Source organism: Drosophila subobscura, chromosome U (assembly GCF_008121235.1).
Source record: "Drosophila subobscura isolate 14011-0131.10 chromosome U, UCBerk_Dsub_1.0, whole genome shotgun sequence".
Classification (NCBI taxonomy): domain Eukaryota; kingdom Metazoa; phylum Arthropoda; class Insecta; order Diptera; family Drosophilidae; genus Drosophila; species Drosophila subobscura.
The window spans coordinates 142,653-159,637 of record NC_048534.1 but is presented as its reverse complement, the minus strand read 5'-3'; the positions used below and the strand labels follow the sequence as shown (position 1 = coordinate 159,637).

General features: G+C 39.9%; 1 protein-coding gene across 3 annotated transcripts in view; it reads left to right on the top strand.

Moving 5' to 3' along the window:
- Window positions 1–230: 230 nt before the first annotated feature.
- Window positions 231–16,985, top strand: part of LOC117901456 (zinc finger protein 845) — a 39,980-nt gene continuing 23,225 nt past the window's right edge. For 2 of the 3 annotated variants that reach the window (XM_034812208.1, XM_034812209.1), the window contains exon 1: window positions 232–434. In XM_034812208.1, the coding sequence (XP_034668099.1) occupies window positions 397–434 (38 nt within the window). In that variant the 5' untranslated portion in view covers window positions 232–396. Of the gene's footprint in view, window positions 435–16,985 lie in introns of all 3 variants that reach the window. The other variant, XM_034812210.1, reaches the window with a different exon arrangement.

Here is a 16,985-nt window from a genome sequence, read left to right as displayed (position 1 = left end):
TTACATACATGTAAAGTTACATTAATTATCGGGTAAATTTTAATTGAGTAATTTCCATAATATTTCAAACTGATATTCGAACTAATATTCCACTGCTAAAAGTAAGAATTATTCCACTCAAACTCATAAGTGCTCAACTTTTCGAATACAGATTGCACTCATTCCTCACATCTCTCACGTTCTCGCGCCCTCTCTCGTTTTCGACTTAGCCCAACTTCGAATTTCGAACTGGCAAACGCGTTGCCGTATGGTTGCTAGTTGCTAGTGAAAAGTGCGCTGTGGCTTCAATTAGTGTTGTTTTCTGTTGTTTAAACTAATTGAAATGCATAAAGTAAAGTATTAAACATAAAGTATGCAGCTTCGGTGAGCGATTCAAATAATAAACTGTTAAATTGCATGTCTTCCTTTGCTGTTGGCGAAAAGTGCGTCTTTCGGTAAGTCCATTCGTAGGGTACTTGATAAAAGCAACAAAAGTAACTGCTGAGCAGGGTTCAATGTTTGCTTTGCTTGCCGTGTAACAAATTTGTTTATATTAATAACTCCCACTTGTTGTAAAATTCGTATTTTATTGCATTTATTTGTTTATTGAAACCAACGAACGCCGGCTGCAAAAAAAGAACAGCTGATTTATTTTGTTATTGCGAAAGAGAGCAGAGAGCGAGTTCGAATTTCGAAGTCAATCCAAAACGTTTCGTGAGAGCTGAATTCGAACAGCAATTAAAGCCGAAAAAATGTCCGTTAGAGATTTGAATGTTGTTGTTTGGGATTTATTTTAATTTATTTAAAAATTAGAAAAAATTAAATTAAATGCGTAATTGTTTTGTGTGTAAAAGATGGGAAATCTTAATACGCACACAATTAAATATTATTGTTATTACTATATTATATATGCTTACTTCTAAAAAAATGCACATATCGCATTTAGAGAAAAATCAACAAAAAAATTAATAACCACCATAATATCTACGTATTATGTACTCATTACATGATCAGATACTAGTTATTTATCTTAAAAATTTATCCAAAAACCTGTTTTTGCATGGATGTGAATTCAAGAGTCCCACACACATGCGAATATATTTTACATTCATATGAATGGTTCTCTTGGTTGCCGCCGAATGTTGGGGCGGAGCAGTCGCAGCCGTTCAAATGTTTTCCAACCTACAGCAAGAGCCAGAATGCAGAGACAGACACACGCTGCCCTGTCTGCGCCGTGTACATGTACCATCTCGCTTGCTCTTTAGGTTCTGTCAATCAATCACCTGTCAACGTGGCCACGCTCACTGGCCATGAGCTTACCCCAGACACGAGGCACTTGGCCAATACACACACAGACACTCAGCATACAGCATTCTTGGCAGCATCGGGTGGGTATACATTTATTTGTGTACTCAAAAAGATACAAAACATGGCTGTGCCGGGGGACTTGCTGTTTGTTTATTAGAAATGGTGGACTTTGACTGGATTGCCACATGGGATTCGCATCTTTTATTTTTTGTAGTAACAGGGGAACTACAATTTTTAAGTAGATATGTTTTTGGGATTTGAAAGTGGAGTACTTAGTGCTGCCATTAATAATGCCAAGAATAAGCATGTAACATTTCATTAATGCCAATAATGTACATATGTACATACATATGTAGGATGTATGTATTCTCGAATGGTTTTCTTCTCCATATACACTCAAAATTAGCAGACCATTAATATTATGATTGTATAAGATAGCTTTCATCCATCATGGAGAGGATGTTTCATTATTAAATAAACTTAACCTTTTGCACCAATATCCACCAAAGTGTAGGTTTTCATCACTCCACAATTGCTCACTAGTACACATTCTGGAACTCACTCTAACTTTCTTCCATTCCCATTTTTCTCTGTACTTCTCATTATCATTAGCTTTCGCTTTCGAATTTCTCCGCTCCAATCCTTCTCACTTTTCTTGCCCTTCTCCTTTTCTTTTGTCTTGGAATTCTTCTTAAGGCTGCTTTTTATTTTTTTCAGAAAAATGTATTGAATCCGCAGGACAATGCCAAAAGCAAAAGCAGAGTGAAAGCAATGATACAGAAGCGAAACACAAATAAATAAGGATAATAGCTGGGTTAAAACAAAGAAGACCAAGAAGCAGAGAAAATAAATGCGTTGAAAGAGATGGTGGGGGAGGTGGTGGATGAGGAAAAGCGGTAGAAGGTGGTTCCAGTGGCAAGGCAATTAAAAAATATATTTTAACTGCCAAGTGGTGAGGACAAGCAGGCAGGAGTCTTTTGGTCTACGGCCTGACGGACTACTTGGAGTGCGGACTCTGATGGCCAATGGATCCTGACGTCTTGAATCTAAAGTTGTTGCCCCCAAAAGTGGGATGGAGATGTGTCTGTGTCGGCGAGGGTCGAAGGGAATTATATGCATATATTTGCTTTATTTTGTTTTTTCTCCCTGAAAAATGGGTAGGCAGGGGCCCGGGCTGACGTTTTTCCCCCACCGGTAAGAAAATCAGTTTGAGTTGTGTGATTGTGTACGTGAGCATAACGGTTAAAATGGCCATAGACGGGGGCTCAGAACTCTGTCCCGTCCACGTCCACCCCGATATGGTAGACGGTCCAACCCTCAGAACACAAACCTTGCCACTGGCTTGGGTTTGGGCTCCTTTGCTGCTGTCAAAATTGATTGATTGAATTGCCACTTTATGAAATTTGTGAGTCTTCAGAGATGTGCGTGGAAATTTCGTGTTCTCTCGTCTTCGTCTGCCTCATTCCTTCGGGGGTGGTGGGTGGTTTTTGGGGTGGTATTTCCAGGCTTTCCTACTTTCCGAAGGGTGCTTTTGCAGCTGACTTGTGTTTTTGTGTGAGTGTGTGAGGCGCTATGGCTAACAATTTGCAGCATAAAATACATAAAATTATGTGCAGGGCTGAGGCGAGGCCGAGGCGGCCATTAAATGTGATAGATTTATGACAGACAGCCATCCAGCTAAAGCGGTATCTTAAAACAAAGGCCCACACTATGGGTGGGTGAATGGGTGGATGGATATGGTAGGACTCTTGGGGTTATCCAAACCTCCATAAAGATACAGCTGATTAAAACTGCAAAATTGTTGAAATGAGATTTGCTTGGTGTAGAGATCTCTGGCTGGGAGGAGGAGTAAGTCCTTTATGGGGCATGGCAAAAGTTTTGGCGTTTTTTAGGGAATATAAGACAAAGGAACTAGGGAAGTAAGGATAGAAAAAAATCTAGTAAACGATAGGTAGAATTTGCTATTGTATAGACATTTAAAAGGAGAACAACATTTGTCAAAAAAATATATTTTAAAATCGGAATAAATAGACAAAATAATCATGAGAAAGGTTCTCTATTTGATGTCTGGGATATACACAAAGCAATCTTCTTTCCTACTTCATTCGCGTTATTCAATCATATTTGCGTTCAAAGGACTTCTGAAACTCTTCAATATCAAAATCTATGCACACAAAAATCCCAATGGAATGTCCCAGGAAGCCTGCTAAGTACTACCTCATTCCGACAGCGGAACCCCTTGATGAACGAGAAGGGACGTGTGAGACGCTTCTTACGCGTCACAACTTTTATACCCGGCACTCAGTACTACATCTGCAACTTAGCGGGTATTTGTCAAATTTTACATTTTTTCTTCATCTGTCATCTACATCAACAACACTACTCACGCCAACACGCTCCTTTAGCTCGCCACCCTCCCCTATAGACACACACTGTAGAGTCGCGGCAGAGGCAGCGGCAGAGGCAGCGGCAGCGGCAGAGACGTGTGAGGGGCAGAGGCCATAAACTGCGCGAAGCAGAGTGTGCTGCTATAAGCTGCGGGACGGGGTGGGTTTGGCCACTGAAAATTAATTTATCGATTGTGGCTATAATAATGATCCAATCGTATCCCAATTTGGTGATCTGATAGATATGGTCATTCCCTACGGAATGGCGTCTTTAGTTTTCTGTTATCTGTAGATTTGGGAGGTTTTCGCCCTTTTGCGTGGGCGGAAGGGGGCGGGGCTCATTTTTGAAATACACTGGTGTCAGTGTGAGCATACAGCAGTCTGGTGCCAAAATTTGGTGGCTCTAGCTCTTATAGTCTCTGAGAACTAGCCGACAAACAAGACGGACGGACGGACAGACAGACATGGCTCAATCGACTCGGCTATTGATGCTGATCAAGAATATATGTACATATATACTTTATGGGGTCGGAAACGTTTCCTTCTGTGCGTTACATACATTCACTTTGTGCACAAATACAATATACCCTATTTACTCTTCGAGTACCGGGTATAAAAAGGAACGAATTTGAATGCAAAATACATTCAAAATAGAAGGCTTATTAGAATAGATTGCAGAAATTAAAAGCACAGAGAGCCAACTACCAAATGAAATGAATCCCGCCGACCAAATCCCCCCCACCTCTGCTTAAGGAAACCAAATTGAATAAGGTAGGAAGGCCCGCGTGGCCCGTGCCACACCCGAGCTCTGAGGCAATTACAAAATGATTGAATGGTAATTTCAGGCGGCAAAAACTTGGCTTCTGGCTTTTGGTGCTCTTTTCGTATTCTCGGATATTCGGATTCTCTGATTCGAGTGTTGTTATTCGTGGCAAAAATTCCCATTATTTATGAGGGGGGCTGTAACTGTTTGTGATATTTTATTTCGCGCTAGGAAAGCGAAGGATAATTTGCGCACCAAAAACAAAAACAAAAAAAAAAAAAAAAAAACTTAACAAAGAAAAAGCGTCCCGAATGTTTGGAATTAATTGCCCAAGCCCGCTTTGCTCCGCTCCGCCCGATCCTCTCTGGATTTCTGCGTTTTCTGCCTCTCCTCCAATCACAAACAGAAGAAAAAAATGTTTTAATTAATAAAATTGAATGTGTGTGCGAAAATATAAAGGATTTTTCCTGGCTCTTAGTACCGTACCCATTTTCCGCCGCTGCCTTCTGGGTGTTGTTCTCGCATTCATCTTCGACGCTCACTCGCAGGCATCTCTGCTCTCTCGCATTGGCCTCTCATTTCGTATGCAAATGATTTATGTCAGAAAGTGTCCTGCCACCAGAGTGGGAGGAGGTAGATGAGAAGGAGGAGTCGTGGTCCAAAAAGTAGATTAGATTGAGTCCCCCCTGTCCCCCTAAACTTTTCCTGTGGCCCTCGCAAATGAGCGGACATTCGCCCTGGAACGAGCGAATTTTTCCAGAGGTCGTCGTCTGCAATTTCTCAATTGCTGAAGCGGGGGAGAGAGAGAGGCTTTTTAAAATATTTACTTAACATCCTATTATCCTCACGCGGACGTGGATGTGGATGGTGAATGTGGACAAGGCCGAGACCCCGGGGTTGTTGTATCAACAATAAAAACGATAAACTTGCCGCATAGCCACGACGACGAGACTCAGAGAAGTGCAAAAAAGGACGAAGAACACGTCTTGTCTGTCAAACCAAAATGTCACCGCGGGGTGAATTACTGGCAAACGAAAAGAGAGAGAAAAAATGCTGCAGCAACAAAAATACAATGCGAGAGCAGTGTATGGGTAATAACGAAAAGCGACAATGGGAATACTCTAGGCTTTTGAACTAAGGGAAAGGATATTGTATAAATTGGGTTGTGTTTTTGGAGGTGTTAATATGTTTTGTTACCCACTAATAGAAGATATTTGGAAAAAAATGCGAAAATTGGTATATACAAGTTCTTGCAGGTGCACTTATATCTGTAATACAGATATAAGGAATATTGGAATTAACCATACTACAATCAAAACCATACAGTTCGGATGATTTGATAAGTATTAACCTATTTTATTTCAAATCGAATCTCTAGTTATAGTTTTATATTTGTTATATAACTGCTCCTCAAAATCGATGTCCTCGATTTTATATGAATCTTCCTTCTATTCCCAAAATTTCCATCTTCAAAACGTTTTTGTCTCCTTGTATTTAGAAAGAGCATTCTCACTTGCGGTCATAAGAAATAAACAAAAAAAAAAGATTCCCCTTAAACAAAGGAGAGTGTAAATTTGTGTGTTTTATGTGTGTGAGCAGGACAACATCAGAGCAGAGCAGGACACGCGCGCCCCAAAGCAAACAAAGCGAAACAGAACACACAAGAAAGATAGAGCAGGAGCTGGCGGCCAAAAGAGGGACAGACAGAGACAAACTTATGCCAAGCGGGAGATGTGGATAAGTGGTGGGGGGAGGAAATATGCCGAGCGTGTGAGTGATTTATGGGCCAACGAGTGACGAGGAAGAACCAGAATTCTCCAGGATAATGCCGACATAACGAGATTGTTTTATGTACATACACATTTTCTCCTTGTTTGCGCCGTCGTCCTCGTTTTCGTTGTTTCGTTCGCAGTTGCAGTCGTTCCATGTTCGTGGTGTCGGAGCCCGGACATCGTCCTTGTCGGCAATGGGTGTCTGGCTGTAGGTGGAGTCGCAGTCGGATCCTGGGGTATACATATGTACATACATATGTACACATAATGACACTTTTCGCTGACTATTCCCGATGTTGCGCATCCCTCACAGTGCTTTCCATTTGTATATATGCACTCGTACTAGCCCGTATACATCTGTGTGTGCGTTATCTGTTTATATAACTGTTTCTGTGTGGATGTGGGTGTCTCTGGCTGTCCTGTTTGTCTGTGTTTACTTATGCCCAGAGGACCTTCAATCAAATCCGTAATCCTTATTCAGTGCGTTAATGAGCTTCACATTAATTTGTCACCCACAAGGGCTCACCTGATATTGTGTTTTTGCTCCTGCCCCACCCATCCCCACCCCAGACACATTGCGAGAATGTTGGATGGTCCTTGAAACAGTTGTGCCTGAATATGTCGCTCCTGAGTTTGCTAGGATCTCGGTTTTGACTAATTAAAGACTATGTTGCAGGAAAGAACAAATATTTGTATGTTTTATAGTATTTTAAAGGAGGGGTAAAAAAATACATATGTATAGGGATTTTAAGTGTTAGAATCTCAAATTGTATGATATTATTTTGTATTGCATATCAAAGGAAGCTCTAAAGATTTCTATATTTACTTTTACAGTTACTTTTTCTCTTTCTTTCTGTGTCAATTTTGAATGGGAACATTTATTTTAGAGCAGGAAAACCTCATCATAAATGCAATAATAATAATATATAATATAATGATTATATGTATGTATATGGATGTATATATGAACTACCAATTGTTTCCCTTTTTACCAGCTCTCAATCTTTTTTCGTTGTTCCACATCCATATTCATTGTTCTTAGATATGTTCATATCTAAAGTATAAACTGCTCAAAGTAACCTTCAAACCGTCTGACCCCCAAGTAAAATTACGAAAAACGAAACACAAATAAACAAATTTCATTTCATTCGTTAAGTGCTCTATTTACGATATTTTGTGGCAATTATACAAAGGGAAGGGAACGGAGCGGAGCCCGCCAACGATGCATGTTTCATGTCCGTACAGAGAGAGAACCAAATTTCGAGGGTTCCTCTCGCTGCCAGTTTCTTTTGTGTCCTTCTGTCTTGTGGCTGTATGTGATATATTCTTCATAATTTCTAATTTCCGGCTAAAAATAATTCTAAACAATAAGTAGAAATTATTTGAGAAACTTTTCGGGAGCTTGTTCTGGAAATTTACAACTAAAAACAAAAGCCAGAGAAGGGGAACGGAGTGAAGTCCCTTATGCCAGCCTGCCACCCCCGACTAACGTCGATACAAACAAATTCTCATTAATGGCCAAGAGAACGGCTGAAACCCAGCAGCAGAACTTAGAGCTAAACTGGATCCAGAGATAAGGCAAGGGAGACGGGGACGGAGAGGCTAACCCAGAAATGGTACCTAGGGCGAAGCAAAGCGAAAAATTCGAGCATGTAAATGAGTACGGGATTCGGGGTTTCGGGCTTCGGGGTTATTGGTGCGGGAGTTTTTGGGTTAGAGAAGTTCTACGCTTACTCGGGGGTGGGAGTGGGTTTGGGTTGGTGGAATACAAAATATGATTTTGACAGAAAACAACAAAACAAAATCCATAATTCAGGATAAAACATAATTCCACACAGCAACAGGAGAGGGAGGGGAGGGTACAGAGAGAGAAAAGAGAGGCGAGGTATGTCCCACACAGATGCATAAGAAAACGGGCCACCAAATTAGATTTAGGAGAGCGAAGGCTTAGATTACCTATATAGTGGGTTGAAAGTAGCAGAATATGATCAAATTTTTGATATAATGAATAATATAGCTAAAAGATGAATCTATAATTTAAAGCGTTTTATGGGGTCAGATTTGTATTCTTGTTGTGTTTGCAATACCTGAATAAAAGAAGGTTTTATGCAACATTTCAGTCAAAAAGCTATCAAAGCTAAACGAAAGTTTTTGGTTTGGCAAATGTGAGTACCAGGTATGATGAGTTTTGGTTATATCGGTTTTATCGGGTCGATATAGAAGTATATACATACATACATATGTAAGTATTTACACATCCTACACGGTGTACTTCCCCTTCTTTACCCACGTTGTCAAAGCTATTTTCTTAACCATAAAACTCTCTAAAAAAGAGGGTACAAAAAAAGGAAAGCTCTGGCTGGAAAAAACAACAGCATTATGAATTACGATACAATGGCGGGCAAAGGAAAATGAGCAAAAGAGAGTAAAAGAGATGCTAAGAAGAGAGTGAGGGAGAGGGTGGTGTGGCGTGTTGTGTGCGTGTGAGTGAGAAGCAGTAACAGTTATTTATTAAATCCCTTTACGCATTTTCATAATAATTTCACAAAAATATTTTAAATACGATGACGACGCTTTTAAAGGGAGGACGGACCAGGGTGGAGGGGTTACTGTGTGACATCGGGTGATTCATGTCATTGCCCGGATGTTGGTATCATTAAACTTTTATGCAAGAAGGAGGCACAGAGAGTCGCAGTCAACGGAGGAGGACGCACAAACAGGGAACAGCACTCATCATAAAAAGGACAAACGAGCGAATTTAATCCCTTCCGGAACACAAAAATTCATATTTTTTTTCTCGCTCGCCAGTAGCAGAAATAGCAAAAGCAACAAAAAACAAAGCAAATACACTTGAAATGAAAATAAATGGCAGTTATAGGTAGTGGAGACGGGGCTGCGGGATGAACAATTGAAATGCCACTTTGGGTAGCTGTTTTGATGACTTCCAGGGTTCTGTGCAACAAAGAAAATATATCAGGAATATGCAACATGTAGTGAAATGTGAATATATGTACATATGTAGGAAATGGAATGGAACCTTATTCAGCATTTCTTAACATTTTTTTGATTTCGATATTGATTAGACCATTCAATGTTAGCCTAAGCTTGGCAGTAGAAGGTGGAGCTAAAATATAAACGAGAAGGGTTGTGAATGAGAGAATGTGCAAAAAACAAATATAAGCTGCGGGACGGGGTGGGTTTAGCCACTGCAAAATAATTTCTTCATTGTGGCTATAATAATGATCCAATCGGATTTGGTGATCTGCTAGAAAGGGTCCTTCCGTACGGAATGGCGTTTTGAGTTTTCTTTTATCTTCAAAATTGTAGGCTTGGGAGGTTTGGGCGGGGCTCATTTTAGAAATACACTTGTAACAGTGTGAGCATACAGAAGTTTGGATGCAAAATTTGGTGGCTCTAGCTTTTATAGTCTCTGAGTACTAGGCGCTCATCAGGACGGACAGACGGACGGACAGACAGACATGGCTCAATCGACTCGGCTATTGATGCTGATCAAGAAAATATGTACATATATACTTTATGGGGTCGGAAACGTTTCCTTCTGTGCGTTACATACATTCACTTTGTGCAGAAATACAATATACCCTAATTACTCTTCGAGTACCGGGTATAAAAATGACAACACGAAAAAAAATTCGAATCTCCTCGTGAATATTCCTTTTACATTTTCATTTCGCAAAGAACGCAGAGCGGAGGGTAAACCATCAACAGCGAGTAGGAAAGTTTGTAAGACGCTTCGTACGCGTCACAACTTTTATGCCCGGTACTCAGTCACTTAATCTGTAACTTATTGGATTTTTAAATTTTACAAATTTTTTTTCTACATCTACATCATCTCTCCCGCCAACACGCCCTTTTGGCTCGCCACCCTTTCCCAGTCCCGCACACTGCATGAGCAGAGTTTGCGAGCGAGAAAAAAAGAGCAACAACAAACAAGCACAATTAAAGCTGGTGGACGTGGTGAGGGTAGCCATTGCAAATTAATTTCTTCATTCTGGCTATAATAATGATCCAATCTAATCCCAATTCGGGGATCTGATAGATATGGCCATTCCCTACAAAATTGGGTTACTCTTATCTTTAAACTGTAGATACAGATTGCGGGGCGAAATTTTGAAATACACTTGTAACAGTGTTATATCACATGAATCTTCACACAACATTTAGTGACTACCTCTTACAGTCATCAAGACGAACGGACATAGACTCGGCTAATGATGTTCATCAAGAATACATGTGGGGGTTTATGTTTATTGTTTATAAGTAAGGGTTAATAAGTGATTAAGTATGGTATAACGGTACAAGAATTAGATTTCTGCGTCGTTCGTCGTCTGGTCTCGCACACAACCTTTTACGTCGGAGGTTGGATAGAAACTCCCCTCTCAGCGTTCTCTCGCCGATCGGTTGTCCGCTCTCGCTCTCATCTCGCTCTCCTTCGTTTTCTCTTTGCGTTTGCTTTCGTGTTTGGAATTCGCAGTGACGCGAATTCGCCCTTGCTCGTTTTGGTGTTTTGTCTAGGGATCGCAATTGGCAAAACCCAGCCCACATATATATATACTTTATGGGGTCGTAAAAGTTTCCTTCTGTGCGTTACGCACATTGCTCCGACCACAAATACAATATACCCTAATTTCTTTTCGAGTACCGGGTATAAAAAGGGACAACAAACAGAGAAAGCAAAGAGGGAGATAGACGGTGGGGTGTCGGTTGGGCAGAAAGCAGTTGTGTTGGGGCCGCCGCGCCGACTGATGCGTAAGCTAAAGAAATACGATGGCGTCGCGGGTACAATGGAGGGGAATATGCTAGGAGAAATATAAACAAGCTGGCAGCCGTTTGTTATTTTATTTTATTGGAGCCCTGGAGACGCCCTACCCTGTATCCCTCGTATCCTTGCCGTATCCGTATCCGGCATTTTGCTGATGGGCAGTCGTCCGTCGTTCAAGTGCCTGCAGTCGCCAGCTCATTCGTTGTCGTTCTCATCGTCGTCGTCATCCTTGGGTCCTGCCATGGCTGGGGCATGGAAATTATAAACTTGGCTACTAAAGAAGGTTAAGTGATAAATTAACGCCACTGGCCCTGTCCCTGGCCCCCACCCCTCTTCGCCCCTTTCCACTTTGGAACGCGAATTCTTTATGCACGAGTGGACCTTTTAGTTTATTGTTATTTTACAGAAAAAGGAGGCAACCCGGCTAAAAAGGACCTCTTTGTTTCAATCGAATAATTACGAAAAATGGCCCAGAAAAGGCCATTCTTGGAGGCCAAGAAATCTGTTCGGTTGGTGTGTTACTTTAAGCTTTGATTGTTTGGATAAATGAAGGAATCACAGTTTTTTTTTTTCTGACTTGTTGGGGTTTTCAATATGCCATTAGATGTAATTATTATAAAGAACTGCTAAATTATAAAGATCTGCTACAACTTCGCCTAAGAAATCAGTACAATGGCATTAAAATTCTATGAAAATTATGAGGATTGCCTCGTTCCTTGCTCTAATCAAGATTTTCAGAATTGAATTCTTAAACTTCCTATTATTTTTATCACATTTATTTGTCGGAGAACCCCTAGAATTTCGCCTAATAAAAAAGTAATTATGAAATATAAATTCTCAAATATGATATGTGTGTTTGCATCTAGTTGCTGTTGTTTATCTTTAGGGTTGTTCTGTTGTGCCACCATTTACTTCTTGAAGGATCGCTTTCTCAATCAATTTCTGCACAAAGAGCAGCCGATTATAGAAAATTTGTTTGCCAATATCAATGGCTGTAGAATATTGACCACATCGTCCCAATTGCTGGATGTTCTTTATCATTGGTGGAACTTACGAAAAAACGTTTGTCCAAGTGAGGGATATGTGGAGAGCATTCACAGTGCGAGTGGCAAGTATCTAAGGAAGCGAGATGTCAATAGAACATATTTGAATTGCTCGTATTATGTGGTTTAACGAGAGAATCGATTTCCAGGAACATAGAAATAGTGGATCCCAGCTCTTTTGAGATGAGTCCTTGAGGAAATTGTGCGTGCAGTGTGTGACTGTAATGGTTTGGATTTCTATAATGAAGTGCACTTTTTTCTGAAGAAAACAAGCCAGCAACCTCCCCGGATAGCCTTTCGTTACTGATCCAAGGTCTGGACTTCTTTGAGCATTAACCCACGGACTACTATCTGCGCCCTGCGCTGCTGGAGATGTGGCAGAAGACCCGGAGGGACACACGCTAAGGGGCACATTGCAATGAGCAGTATACCTATGTCGTGGCCTTGAGGAACAACAAACAGTTTAAACAGAAACAGAATCAAACAAACAGAAGCATAGCTTCTTCTCCTTTCTCTGGTGGACTCACGGGATACACAATGGCTTTCAATATGGAAGGAAATTGGATGAGCCATTCCTGGAAATGTTTCAGCAACTAATGGACAGTGGAGTCCTCAATCATACTCTGCTGTTAGTAGTGTCCACCCATGGCCTGAAGGATGGAGATGCCACAACCTTTTCTGATATCAATCAGGGCAGAATGGAGGCTAACCAACCACTGACCATAATTTCCTACCCCGAATGGCTAGAAGAGCGCTATAAACAATCTCAAGATGAATGTTAGGCGACTGGTTACCGCTTAGGATCTGCATGCCGCACTCCTTGATATGCCACTGCTGACGGCACTGGAGGATAGGGTGATTCGCCTACGCAGCCAGCAATTGGAGAGTCCTTTAATGGGTGAGGAACTCCCTCGAGTACTGCCTATGCCACAAGCCCACGAATATCCATCTCAAGGATAACCAAGTACAACGTGCCGCTCTTTTTATCATCATGCAGATCAACAAACTGATGGCTTCCAATCAGCCGCCATGTCAGGAGCTGTCTTTGGATCGAGTGCTGGCAGCAGAGTTGTGGTAACGATCGGCGAATCAGCAGCAGTCCGAGATCAAGCTTCAAGTGCAAACGTGCCAAGGATTAGGACAGTTCGAAGGTTTCGTGCAGTTTACGGACTACACTTTGGCTTTGAATGGACCCATCGAACGATTGAATGATGATTTAAATGATAGTTTCCTTTATATACATCATATTTTAATATAAAATTATTGCTTTTGTCGGTGATTTGCTCAATAAGTTTGATTACCTTTCTTTGTATAATTCTAAGAAGTTTCTTTTTTTTTTAATTTAATCGCTACAGCGAAATGGGTTGGTAGCAGACGATTACAAATGTTACTAAAAATTTTGAACTGCAAGAAGTTTCTTGCAGGTTTTTAAATATTTTTCAAAGTTTCCATTGAGATTTCTTCCTATGTGAATCTTTATTTATTTTCGATTGCCAAATCATTATCTACCACTAAAGCTTCCCTTTAATTCTAAGCCAATTTCTTGATGGATTTTCCACTAAATTAACCATAACTCAAGCACGCATATCCTTTTGCTTACTCATATATCTTTGATGTAGCTCCTTTGAGGAGCTTAATTATGCCTATATCCTTTAGACATGCTTAAACTCTTACCCTGCCCCCCTGCTATGACATCATTAGCCATGGGACAGAGCTGCCAATAGACTTAAAGGACATTTAAACTCACAGATATACTTATACGTCTGTAAGCGGCGTATCTAAGGATACACATCATATGTTCCGTTCTGTTCTCCTTTGGATGAACGACGTAGTCTAATCTGATGATTTATAGAAAATTTAGGTCGCCATATAGTCGTCGCGTTAATTACGCCTCATAATGAGTGATTTATGCGAAAGAGAGAGAAGAAGAGAGGAGAGCGTCTGCTGCCAGGGTTGCCAGGCTACAGGCTAGAGCCTGCATGCATTTTAAGTATTCGTCTTCCTGCTGCTACCGCTTCTGCTTCCTCCACACATCACACATCCTACTACTACTGCTGCTGCCATGATAAGAAATGTTGATGTATGCCAAAACGGCCAACGCCCTGGGGCGGCCGAGGGGAATCACATTAGCACAAAATGCCCCGTAATTATGCTTTTTATGATGGCAGACAGATCCAGCCGCTCACCGCTACCCTGCCCCTGACAATGTGTGTCCTTATCAGCCCGCGAGGGTGTGTTCTGCGTGTGTTTGTGCTGACTCCATAGATGTGTTAAAATTTTATGTTCTTATAATTCCATTTTTACGAGATCAGCGTCAGCGTCCGCGTCAATCACACAAATATTTATAGTCTATTTTTAATGCGACCTGACTCCTTTTTGCTGACTGATTTATGATACAGCTCGTACGACGTCCTGGCCATGTGGTCATGCATTTGACGTGTGATTTATGCCCACCTGATTGAGAACTGCACAACGGAATGGGAATAAGAATTGGCAGAAAAATGCATAGAGAATTTTTTGGGTTATCTGTAGCCTTGTACTTTTCATACACATAATCTGATTTTGAGACCATAAAAATAAGTAAATACGTTGGAATTTTGAAAATATTTATCTGAAAGCATGCAGAATATTAAGACAGATATAACAGAACTAAAATTTTGGCCAGTAAACAACATAAGCTTGTTAGCTCATTTATTCATGTAATCACCGATACATCAAGTGATTATAAAAGTATAATTATGCGATAGAAGTGGAGAGGACAGCGCAACACTTACAGTAAGTACACATATTATTCGTACACCACCATCACCCTAGTTTGAACACCTATAACTTGGCGTACGGTCAACGTAAACCGAAAAAGTTAATTTTGTATCAAAGATCAATATATCTACTATATGTTTATGAAAAAAGTTTTTAAATTTCTTCTATGGTATCCTTATAAAAATTAACTTAAGCAAACAAGTTTTTTTTCGCACATAAATTATTCGTACAGCCGTCCGATTCCTTAAGTAAAATTAAAATATTAAAGGTAAAATGAACAATGAAAATTTTTGTTTGCTATATTTAGCCTTAATGATAACTAAAAGCCCTAGAAACAATCTTTCCCCCAAGCTATTGATGCCCCATGAATTAATAGTGACCCCCTCCACAAGCAGTACCGGTTGCAATAACTCCCTCGATGTAATTTTGGGCTTCCGTATCCTTTTTTACAAATATTTTTACACAGGCTTCATGGAACTCAAGTTTACTAACCGTAGTGAAAGTTTCAGCTAGTTGCAGTTTTAAATGAGCCATATTTGATCCAAAAAATATTAAATTTTGTGTAATTTTTTGGGATGGGTCAAGTTTAACTTCGAATTATGACCAAATGGAATGACACATGGATGCCAATTGTGACTCAAAATAAAGTTTAATACACCCTTTTTTATATTTCCATTACATAAGGCCATTCGTAAAGCTCCAGTTAAAAAACAACACAGGTGAAACAATAGGCACCCTCCAATGACCCATACGATTTTTTTCAAGATATGTTAAATTAATTTTCCGGAAGACTTTTGGAGAAACCCATGGCCAGATTCATTTCTAGAGAATGAGAATGACTAGAGAGTCCATCTAAGACAGATTTTTGATTGGTTGGCCTTGCGAAAGTTCATTTAGCCCATGATGAGAAAATGGTGGTCCCTGCTGTCTGGCATTTCGGAGGGTGCCTAGTGTTTCACCTGTGTTGTTTTTTAACTGGAGCTGTACGAATGGCCTTATGTAATGGAAATATGAAAAAGGGTTATTAAAGTTTATTTTGAGTGACAATTGGCATCCATGTGTCATTCCGTTTGGTCATAATTCGAAGTTAAACTTGACCCATCCCAAAAAATTACACAAAATGTAATCTTTTTTGGATCAAATATGGCTCATTTAAAACTGCAACTAGCTGAAACTTTCACTACGGTTAGTAAACTTGAGTTCCATGAAGCCTGTGTAAAAATATTTGTAAAAAAGGATACGGAAGCCCAAAATTACATCGAGGGAGTTATTGCAACCGGTACTGCTTGTGGAGGAGGTCACTATTAATTCATGGGGCATCAATAGCTTGGGGGAAAGATTGTTTCTAGGGCTTTTAGTTATCATTAAGGCTAAATATAGCAAACAAAAATTTTCATTGTTCATTTTACCTTTAATATTTTAATTTTACTTAAGGAATCGGACGGCTGTACGAATAATTTATGTGCGAAAAAAAACTTGTTTGCTTAAGTTAATTTTTATAAGGATACCATAGAAGAAATTTAAAAACTTTTTTCATAAACATATAGTAGATATATTGATCTTTGATACAAAATTAACTTTTTCGGTTTACGTTGACCGTACGCCAAGTTATAGGTGTTCAAACTAGGGTGATGGTGGTGTACGAATAATATGTGTGCTTACTGTATAACCAAAACCTTTCGTTTAAGTGCCTTAAATGTGTTGTTTGTTCACAACGAATCTTCCAGAACTTCTAGAGTTATTTTTATCCTCAATATCTAGTTGCAAAATTAAAGAAAATTCTCTAAACCTTCGAAAAAAACATGTATACTTCAGGTATTTAAGCCTCTGATATAGAAATAGTGTAAATACAAGAAATATTTCAAAAAGTGGCATATTTTCTATATCTTTCTTTCCAGTAGATATTATTTAATAATTTAATGTCCAAAATCCACAAATATGCTTTGGATTATAAACTATTTTATGCCCAATTATATAATATTATATTCTTCCACCGCAATAACGCACATACTACGCGTGCCTCGTAATGTCCCTAAATCATTTAATAAGCTTTGTTCATTGGATGTTAGCTCGTAAAAGCGGAAACGCGATCCATCGTTACAGTCCATCGTAAATTTGATAAACGGGCTTAAGTGATTTTCACACTAAAAACCAGCGGGTGGGTCACTTTGACTATTTCCAAATGGTACT